At 59.5% G+C, this 10744-nt stretch overlaps 1 protein-coding gene across 1 annotated transcript in view; it reads right to left on the reverse strand.

The window, feature by feature from the left end:
- Positions 1 to 4208: 4208 nt before the first annotated feature.
- The window catches only part of NOM1 (nucleolar protein with MIF4G domain 1), a 13776-nt gene continuing 7240 nt past the window's right edge, over positions 4209 to 10744 (reverse strand). Inside the window, exons 6-12 of the mRNA XM_029954240.1 lie at positions 10172 to 10282; positions 9175 to 9342; positions 8296 to 8417; positions 7519 to 7651; positions 7010 to 7141; positions 4806 to 4915; positions 4209 to 4531 (exon numbers count right to left, since the gene is read on the reverse strand). Of these exons, the coding sequence (XP_029810100.1) occupies positions 4363 to 4531; positions 4806 to 4915; positions 7010 to 7141; positions 7519 to 7651; positions 8296 to 8417; positions 9175 to 9342; positions 10172 to 10282 (945 nt within the window). The 3' untranslated portion in view covers positions 4209 to 4362. The remainder of the gene's footprint in view (positions 4532 to 4805; positions 4916 to 7009; positions 7142 to 7518; positions 7652 to 8295; positions 8418 to 9174; positions 9343 to 10171; positions 10283 to 10744) is intronic.

A 10744-nucleotide genomic window follows, 5' to 3' on the forward strand; every position in this document is an offset into this window, starting at 1 on the left:
TCACGCCCAGGGACATGTGGGGAGGGTCTCAGGGGCTCCCGGTGTGCTGTGACCACAGTCTCTGTGTGAAGCTGCCTCTATGGTTAGCGAGCACCAACTGTGGGAGGTCTTGGAACCTTCTAGAAAATCCCCAAAACCAAAGTCTGTGGCCCCTCGGCCGCCTGCTCTCTCTGCTCAGAGCGGCAGCATTCCGTGCACGGGTCCCCAGACTCCTTGCCGTGGCTCCCGCCTCCAGGTGGGGTGTCTGCGCCCCTGCCCTCTGGGGGCGTCCAGGGCGTCAAAGGTCAAACTCCCCTCTCTCCCAAGTGTCTGCAGAAAAGTCCCCGGCCGGGCAGGTCACAGGAACCAGCTCGCTTGTCACCAGCACACCCACCTGCCCGTCCAGAGCACTGTCACTGAGCAGACGCCCACTCCGCAGCGTGGACACAGGGATTCACCATCAGGCTCTGGGCACACCTGTGGCATTGCTGCGGTGTCCTCGGCCAGGCCACAGTGGGGACCTGTGCCGGGCAGCCCTGAGTGTCTGCAGAGCGCCCTTCTCAGCTGCTTCCTGTAGAAAGCTCTGGGTCCCTGTCCCTCCGGGCATTGCTGGCTGCCCCCTCACACGTCTGGAGCACCTTCATGACCGGGCCAGCTGGTCACACCTCAAGGTCTTGGGACTCAGGCTGCAGCTGGAAGGGCAGCCCCGGGCGGGCCCCCAGAAGGCGCTGGGCAGAACGGACAGTCCCCGTGTCACACGGACCACCTTCGAGGCTCCGAGCAGAGGCAGGTCAGAGGCAGCACAGCCACACGGACAAGTGGGTCCGTGCACGCAGCACCGAGCGGGAAGGAGGCTGCGGGGGAGGTCCGAGCCCCACCTGCTGCCGGGCCCCACACTCCGGATGGCGCCGGAAGCGCGCCCATGGCCCTCCTGGTGCTGGGCTGTTGCGATCAGGACGCCCTGTGCTCACGGGACTTGACAAGACGTGTGCTCAGTGCCGGGGACGGGGCAGCCAGATGAGGGACAAGGCCAAGTAAGGGACTCCAGGGCCCGGTGGGGAGGCTGAATGCCAGGCTGAACGCTAGGCTGTTCGCCTTCAGTGCGGGGACAGAAGTCACTCCTGCTATGTCAGCCGAGAGGTGTGGCCCGGAGGTGTGCCAGGAGCGAGGCGGACACTGGCGGAAGCCCCGGGGCGCTGGCGGGGCACCGGGCGCCAGCTGCTCGTGGAGCGAGGGCCCGTGGCCTCGCACAGGCTGCCGGGGGACCGGGCAGGCAGGCTAGGTGAACGCGGCTCCTCTGCTCTGCTTGCAAACAGGCATGCTCCTGAACCCCACCCACAGGACAGACGGACGTCCCGTGTCTGTCAGGACGCACGGACAGGGAACGAGAACATCAGCGGGACCATCGGTAGCAGCAGGAAGGCCGCGGGGAGGGGCCGCGCCGGCACCCCGTCCACGCCGCTCCTGCGCTCAGGAGACACCGAGTCACTTAGGGCAACGGCACGCGAGGGGTCAGCTTTCTTCGGAGAAGGACCCTGGCTCGGCACCCGGCACCCGGCCCGCCATGGGGCGGAAGGCTGAGCCCAGCTCCTGTGCGGCAGGGTCGGGAAGGGTGCTGGGCTCTCGGGACTGGGCCCACTGCCGCCCGGCCCGCGTGCAGGCCCCGAGCGCGGCTCACCGGGGCCAGCGAGTGACCGTTGGCCCCCCCCCCCCCCCCCCGGCTCCTCCCGCTCACCCGGGCGCACCAAGCTGAAGGGAAACGACAGACACCCGCCACCCTCTGCGCAGCCAGACCTGGGCAATTTGCAAAGGAGGCAAAGGTGATTTCAATAAGCTCAATCGTTTCTGTGAGAAAAAACAAGTATTTTAGCACTTTGAGGGACAAGCTCTGCATGATGAACGCCTTCCCAAAATTCTGTTTTGAAGTCATTTAAAGCTTACGGTGACTGTAAACATACACTATTCTGTCTGTATAAACTTCACCCAGATCCACTAATGGGTAACCTCCTGCCTCACTTGCTTTATCTCGGTCTTTGGGCGCAGAGGGACAGAGGTGTGTTCTCTGGGTGGCATGAGTCACATGCAAAGTAGACTTCCTAAAAACGGAAGCAGAAGGTGCAGACCGTACCGGCACACCAGAAACCCTCTTCTTTCAAAATAAACCTCCATGAGCACTCGAAATATAAAAAGTATTTTAATTTATACATTAAAAAAATTTTTTTAATGTTTTATTTATTTTCGATACAGAGAGAGATAGAGCATGAGAGGGGAAGGGGCAGAGAGAGAAGGAGACACAGAACCGGAAGCAGGCTCCAGGCTCTGAGCTAGCTGTCAGCACAGAGCCTGACACCGGGCTCGAACCCACGAATGTGAGATCTGACCTGAGTCGAAGCCGGAGGCTTAACCGACTGAGCCCGTCAGGCGCCCCTTTTTATACATTTTAATACGTTAAAAAGTTTGTTCCTTATGTCTGTTGGGAAGATGAAATCCCGAACGGGCGCCTGGCCAGCTCTGCCCCTACAGCAGGCGGCTCTTGATCGTGGGGCTGTGAGTTCATGCCTCAGGTTGGATGTAGAGATCATTTAAAAAGGAAAAAAAAAAGACAAAACTCCTTACAAGCCACCTTTTCATAAATTCCATCAATTCAATCCGGTTCTCCACTTGCACCACAAGCAGCCCAAGAATCCGGACACGGAGCACGACCGCGATCCTCCTCAACCGCGGGGGACTGCGTGCGCTTGTGTAGTTAACAGCAAATTTGAATCCACAGTAGCTTTTGGTCAGGACAGATCTGCCCGAGCACACTGACACACGATGGCCCACGGCGTTTTGTTAAAGGGCCCTCGACATTTAGCGGGGGACAGACTGCGGACGGCCCGGCAGGCAGCAAGCGCAGCAGCTCAGCCGTTAGGCACTCAGTCACCACTCAGCCACTCTTGCTGTTTTAATGACCAACAACACGGAAGCAGGAGGCGGCTCGCACGAGTTTGTCGGCTACGGAACGGCAGCTCGGGGCCGTCCACGCCTCTGAGGTCTGGTCACAGACGCGGGGGGCCGTCCCGCTGCGGAGGTTTCTCTCGGTCTCAGCGCTGCCCCCACAGGGAGCGGGCTCAGCGCCGTGACGGGCGTCCTCAGGGAGGTAGGAGTTGGCACCCGGACGCAGGGGACTGGTCCTGAAGCACAGAGTTTAGCTGGGGGCGCAGACAGGCGGCATGCGCAGGTCTGGCCCCGTCCAGCCTGATCACCGCTCGGCACGCGCTCTGCGAAAGCCCCGGGAGAAGGTTCCCGGCACAGGCTTGTCTCTGCGTGCAGGTGCAGAACCGGCCGGGGGACACGGGACACAGGTGGCTCCTGCCCGTGGGTTCACGAGTTTCCCACGGTCCGTGCACATTCCAAAACTGAACCCGGGAGCTTAGGGACGCCCGTGCGGAGACTGAGGGCTTCCTGGGTGGTGTCCAGACCCAACCACCATCCCGTTCCGTGGAGACGGAGCGTGACAGTCCGTGACGAGACGGGGGCTTGCAGGGGGCCGCGCGGACAGCCAGCGTGTGTTTAGGGGTAGAAAACACCAGTCTGCACACACACTTCAAGGACTTTTTCAACCACTGAAGGTGGCATATAAGTCCAGTTGGCAGCATCTAAGACAGAGGAGCGAGTCCCAGGAGCCGGAGGGACGACGGACGCGCCGGTCTCGGGGACACTCACTGCCTCACGGCAGCAGCCGCGGCTTGTGGTACGAGGGGGGCCTCCCTCACACAGTGCCCCCGCCCCAGCCCCGGGGCAGCCCCGGTTACGTGTCTGCCATCTGGGGACGGCAGGCTGTTTCGCAAAGTGCTTTACAATCTGGGGGTGACGAGTGGGAGTGACGGGCGCAGACAGGGCGTCCTTCACCGTAGCACGGGGACCCGCCGGGCTCGGGTCCGCTGCTGCCGCGCCCACATGTCCATCCCGATACCTGACAGTCAACTAAGTACCGAGCACCAGGCTTACCTGATGGTTTTGAGCTATTAACCAACACATAAAAAAGATAAAAACTGCATCAGTATCTCTGTAACTGCACCCCCTAGTGGCCCACTGTGTCTGCAAGGACCACCGCCCCCGCACGCGCCCCGCACGCGCCCCACGGCGCAGGAACAAGCCCGGGGTCTGTCTGTCCTTCCCTCCCTGTCTTCTCCTAACTCCACTGTACGTACAGATATGTGAAGACGAATGAATACATAAATACAACCTTAAGTTAAAAATGATCTAAAACGCAGTATTTTAAACACAGCAGCCCGTGGCACCGTCCCGCCACGTGCGCCACGTGCGCTCAGTGCAAAACCGAGCCTCGTGGGTGTGAAAACGCCGCTCTCCCTCGCGCACTCACGCGCGTGCCCCCGCAGACTACATCCGCAGCGCGGCCCGGCCCTGCAGACACTGGGCGCACAGGCCGGCCCGCTCCCTCAGCGCCCCGGCCTCCTCCGCGCCCGCCGGCGCCCGCCGCAGCAGAAAGTGGCTGATGAAGAGCCTCAGGCCGTCTCTCAGGGCGTCCAGCTCCGGGCGGTCACACACCCTGGGGAGGGGACGCGCGTCAGTGGCGAGCCAGCCTCCCCCGGCCGCAGCCCCAGGGTCTCCAGTCGGGAGACACAAAGACCAGGTTCTCAATCAAGAGCTTATTAACACGTCAGATTGTTGGTCTGCTTTCCGGCAGGTGCTGGGCTCCCCAGATCTAACGTGTGACGTACCAGGAAAATAATTTATTACGCTGCACGTAATACGTCATGACCTAAGTGGAAAGAACTCATTCTCTCTTCCATGTGTTAGAACAGATCAAGATGGGCACATACCTTGTAAAAATTGAAGTAAGGTCTTCAACGTCAGTTTCCATTAACAGCATATATAACACTTTTCGTAAAAAGTGGACTCTGGGTTTATCCAATTCACTGAATTCAACTACCTAGTTAGAGTCAGAACAGAGAGGAAAAGCGACATTGATATAGTCAACTCTTTCAATGACTTGTGCGTATGAGCAGAGTAGGAAACCACCCGCCCCTTTAAGCAAGCTATTCTAGTTCTACAGAACCGGAACCGAAGAGCCGCTGGCGGGGCGGGGCCTCGGGCCTTTGTGCACCGAGGGCGGGGTGTGGGTGCCACTCCCAAGGGGGACCTGCCGGCCAGGGGCGTGTATGGGTGCACAAGTTAGGAAGCAGGAATTCTAGAACCGAAGCACACGTAGGTCCATGCCTTCGAGAGACCACACCCAGGTGGACCCTGCGCACAGAGTTCAGATCTGGGGAGCCCCTCACATATGCGTATGTACCTCTGGCACACTTCCACCACCGAATACTGTGCAGAAGGGAACCAGAATTACAGGCATAAACGTGCACATATTTCAAACTCATGCTGACCTAACCACCAAAACTGTAAAAGGATCCTCAGCACGGGGGCAGGACAGTGCTGTCCACGTGAGGACACGGTACGTGAGGTGACGTGATGTGTCCCCTGCAGATACACAGGCCAGGTCAGAGTTCGACAGCACCCTGAGAACCAGAGAGGCCCCAGCGAACGCAGCTGAGGCAGGGCCCTGGACAGGTTCAAGGACATCTCTACGTTCCGCTGAATCCAGGGAAACATCGCATCTTCCTCCAATCGGAGCTCAAAGCTTGAGGGAACCGAAGGCAAGAGCCAGCCCCGCGATGAGCAGGCGCGCCGCGCCCTCCTCCACAGCACTGCCATGTTCTGAATGTGGCAGGAGGCCCGGTGCCTGGTTCTCAGCACAGTGGCCGGATCCTAACACCACACCCGAAAGACACAGCCAGCCTGCGTCAGGGCCCTTGGCGGACGGACCCGGCAGCAACCAGGAAATCGCCGCGGCCACCAGTCTGTGTGTCCGGGAGCAAGAGGCACTGGTCCAGGCCCTGAACGCCCTCTCTGCCCACAGGCTCCCTCACTGTCCACGTTTCTAGGAGGCCCAGGCCCAGTGGGCCACTCAAATGCCACGTCCTCTGTTTAGGTTCGCCTGTCCACTCTAGACATCGGGACACCTGCACGTCACTAGCTTGGATGTGACCCAGAAGCAGGGCAGGGCTGGGGCGCCCTCTATCGCAAGGGGAGAAAATGCGGGCACCCCGCACGGCAGCCCCCCTGACGCAGGGGCAGCCGGCGCGGGCCGGGCTGTACCATTAGGGCCTGCAGACAAGACTCCGAGACGAGCAGAACCTGACGGCGCCTTCCTGAACCAAGGACGTCCACACTGCAAGCTGCTCCGGCTGCTTCTCACAGCTATGATGCTATAAAAACACTTCTCAGGGCCGCCAGGGGCCGGGGGGGCGCGCAGTCGGATAAGCGTCTGACTCGATTTTGGCAAAGGTCATGGTCTCACGGTTTGTGAGTTTGAGCTCTGCATCTGGCTCTGCACTGATGGCATGGAGCCTGCTTGGGATTCTTGCTCTGTCTCTCTCTCTCTGCCCCTCCCCTGCTCATGCTCTCTCTCAAAAATAAACAAAAATTAAAAATATAATTAAAAAATAGAACAAACTGAGCCTGAGTGGCTCAGTTGGTTGAGCGTCAGATTGTTGATTTTGGCTCAGGTCATGATCTCACGATCGTGGGATCGAGCCCCACACTGGGCTCTGCACTGATGATGAGGAGCCTGCTGGGGCTCTCTCTCTGCCCCTCCCCTGCCTACACACACGTGCTTTCTCTCAAAATAAATAAAACTAGGGGTGCCTGGGTGGCTCAGTCGGCTAAGCCTCCGGCTTCGACTCAGGTCAGATCTCACATTCGTGGGTTCGAGCCCCACATCAGGCTCTGTGCTGACAGCTAGCTCAGGGCCTGGAGCCTGCTTCCGGTTCTGTGTCTCCCTCTCTCTCTGCCCCTCCCCCTCTCATGCTCTGTCTGTCTGTATCCAAAATAAGTTAAAAAAAACATTAAAAAATAAATAAATAAATAAAACTAAACATGTCTCAGAGAAGTCAGAATCTAAGGAGACACGTGCTCTTCAGGCACCAAACATCCTCACCGATTCCAGCAACTCCACTAGGATACAAACCTTTAAAATCGAAAGCGTAAGTGACTTTGTCTTCAACAAGTGGGCCACCAGGTGAACCAAATTAGAGAAATTGCTGGCTGGCAAGTTTTCCAAGTCCCGGAATTTATCCCATATGCTGAACTGGAAAGTCATCTGATTGATTGAAGAACAGGAAGTCAAAATGAGTCTCTGGAATAGACCCTAAGGCACTCGACACTCATGCGTCTGTGGTATCAGAGTCAGGCAGGCGCGACACGCACTGCACCGCACCCCCCCCCATGGTCTGAACAGCGTTTTCCCTCAAAGCAGCAGAAACATTGCCAAGGAGAAGCGGCCGGAGCAGCACGGCACCCAGGAGGCCCTCCGCAGACTGCAGGCAGCAGGGAGAGGCGGCCCAGCAATCCTTTCCCGTCACTCCGGCTCGGCGACGGCCCCTGGCCTCCACCCCGGCCGCGCCGCTGACTCTGGCGCCTGTGGCCGCCGGGCTGAGCCGCTCGGAGGGCCCAGGACGGCCGCGCGGGCAGAGCTACCTGGAACTTCCGCTGGTGCTCACAGAACCTGCTGGCCAGGAATGCGTAGAAGGGGTTGAAGCTCTTCTCCTGAAGGCAGCAGTCCACGAGGACGTGGACGATCTCCCTCTCCTGCTGGTCCCTGAGGCCAAGCCTGCGGACAGAGCCGGCCATGTGCACACCTCCCACAGCCCGCCTCGCGGGCCGGCAGCGGGGGCCGAGGACCCGAGGCGCGAGCCACTAGGCAGGTGCCACGGGCAGGCCTGTGCGCGCGCCCGGGAATTTCTTTCTGTGGGAAGCAAATAAAGGGAAACGAGCTCCTACCACATTACCTGAGAGGGTGTTACGAGGGTACCCGGGCCTTGAAAAATCTTACCACAAGCAGTCACGGCGACCGCACCAGGGGTTAGAAGTGATCAGAACCTCAACACGAAGATTCCAAGTGATTCACGACAATAAACAGTCACTGAGAATAATCAGTTGGTCACCCAACACTTCCAATCAAAATACACCAAACACGTTCCACTCCGGAACCCCGGCAGCCCACTGGCAGGAGAAGGGCTGCTGGCCAGGGGACGCCGGGAGCCAGGCCCGGCTGCTCCTACCCCGAGTAACACGGAACCCGACCGCGCGGGTTCCTGCCCCGACCCCGACCCCGACCCCCCATAACACGGAACCCGACCGCGCGGGTTCCTGCCGCGACCCGGACCCCGACCCCCCATAACATGGAACCCGACCGCGCGGGTTCCTGCTGCCACACCCAGCAGACTGCAGGCCCGAGCGTGCGCACACACTCACTTCACAAGCTTCTCAAATGCATCCAGAAAGTCTTCACTTGTCATTATTGTACAGAATATGTTTCTCCTGACGTCGGTGTTCATTCTCTGCTTCCTGGCGAGTTCGAGTATCTTCCCGCTAACCTGAAGGAGGGGCAATGAAGACAGACCACACAGACGTTTCAGGTGTAAGTTAACTCCGTTCACTGCCGTCACTACGTTTCTCAAAGATAAACCTGTGTGCTTTTGTGGCTTTATGGAAGATTATTGATACGCGAGTGCTAGCTTGTCATCCTTGGCGAGCCCCACAAAGAGAAAACAGTGGCAGGAGACAAAGCGGGCCGCAGGCGGAGAACACCGCCTGATTCGGGGGACTTTCCGGGAGCAGCACCATCAGTCCAGACGGGGACAACATAAATGAGAAGTGGCTGCAGCCAGAAGAGCCAGGACAATGAGGTAGGACACGGGATCCTGGGACAAAAAAAGGTGTTATGGCAAAGTGAAGAAAATCTGAACAAACAGACTTGAGCTAATAATAAAATATAAACAAATCCAACGGATTCCAACCATCTGAAACCCAAGCTTGACAGACCAGCAGTCACATCTCCTGGGAAGCACCTGTCTGCATCGCAAGCCTGGTCTCTGCCGCGAGGGTGTCTGGCCTGCATGTGTGTCCCTCACTCAGCTGTGAAGTCCTCTACGTGACGTGCTCAGGGGCCTAAAAACCACAGATAGGGAGTTAACCTCTATCACCAAACTAACAGTTCCTGTGAGGTCTCTGATGGCGCCCACGTGTGTACACCTCCGACGCCGTCCAGGGCAGGGTGGCCCTGCAGGGAGGGCCGTGAGGCCCCACAGGGGCACGGATGGCGCGCCCAGTGGGGGCCCAGGGCTCTCCTACCGTGCCCGCGGGCTGCCTCTCTGGGATCTTCTGCTGCCTGCTGTCAATCATCGGGGCGCCGCTCCACGCAGACCCCACGACCCACCAGCGCCCGGTCTGCTCGGCGTTCAGGATGCTGTCCCAGGAGACACGGAGCTGCGTGTCTGTGCCCAGGCCGGCGCCGCGCACCTGACAGGAGAGAAGGAGCTCGTGGGACCTCAGCCGGTTCACCGCCTGCGCTCTCACCGCCCTCGGGCTGCTTCTGTGTTGGATAATGGGATTTCTGGTTTGTGAATATTGTTTTTTTTTTTTAAATGTTTCTGACTGAGATAGTACAGTGGGGGAGGGGCGGAGAGAGGGGGAGACACAGAATCGGAAGCAGGCTCCAGGCTCCGAGCTGTCAGCACAGAGCCCGACACGGAGCTTGGACCGTGAGATCATGACCTGAGCCGAAGTCAGACCCCGGGTGCTCCTAGTTCGTGAATACTGCGTGAGTCCCCGGACCCTAGAACAGTTGACCAGTTTGGAACAACGCCAGAGCTAGAGGCAAACTCTCACTCTGCCGTGTCTGGAGCGCGGTCACACCAGGAGGAGGCTCAGACTCAGGCCCCGAGGACGGCTGCGCCGAGCTGGCGGGGAGAACTTCCCGGGGGTGCTTGGGGTCTGCGAGCCAGCGGTTCTGGGCCTGCCCAGAGTCGGGGCGGAGGACCCCTGACTGGGGATGTCAGTGGGTCCCAGGTGTGGCCCCACATCTGGGGAACTTAGGGAGCTTCAACAGCTGACCCCCCCGCCCCATGGTGACCTCACTGGTCTGGGCAGGACCACGGCCTGAGCCCCCTTCCAAGGCGATGGGAGAAGTGTCGCGCAGCCGAGGCGGGCCCCGCGGGCTAAGCGCCAGGACTCCTCGGCCCTCGGACCGCAGGTCTCGCCACAGAGCCGTGACGCTTCCTCGCAGGGCCCTGAGCTCGTCCTGCCGGGCCCCCCGGGGCGCTCCTGAGCGCAGGCGCGCCGGCCTCACCAGGGCCCTCTGCAGCTTCCGCAGCCGCTCCACGGGCTCGGGGTCGTAGCCGGGGATCTTGCGCAGGTCGTTGTTCTTCAGCGCCAGCATGGTCTCCAGCATAAACCGGACCTGGAGAAAGAACGGGAAGCAAGCGTCACTTCGGGCAGCGTGAGGGCCTGAGACGGGAGGGGCCCTGCCTCCGCTGCCGGCGACCAGCGCGCTCCCCACGGCCCGGCCCTGCTGCTCAGGACTGCACGCGGCCGTCACCGACCCCCCGGGTGAGAGCTAACGCTCTCCCCTCCGCCCCCAGCACCTCCGCCCTGCACCCGGCGCCCCCCGTCCGCGTCCTTAGCTACCCTCTCTTTCCATCACATTTTAAGATCTTCCTCATTCCTGGATTTTTTTAACTTCTCTAACTTTTAAATTGGAAATAATGTCATAATTAGAGAAACGTTGCAAAAATGAAGAGAAATCGCATACTTCCAAGATCTCCCCGAGTACTACCTTCTTACTGAGGTAATTCACACGCCGTAAGAGCCACCCACGTAAAACCGTACGGAGCACAGGCAGAGGGGTGCAGCTGTCCTGATC

The sequence above is a fragment of the Suricata suricatta genome, chromosome 2 (genome assembly GCF_006229205.1).
Source record: "Suricata suricatta isolate VVHF042 chromosome 2, meerkat_22Aug2017_6uvM2_HiC, whole genome shotgun sequence".
NCBI lineage: Eukaryota > Metazoa > Chordata > Mammalia > Carnivora > Herpestidae > Suricata > Suricata suricatta.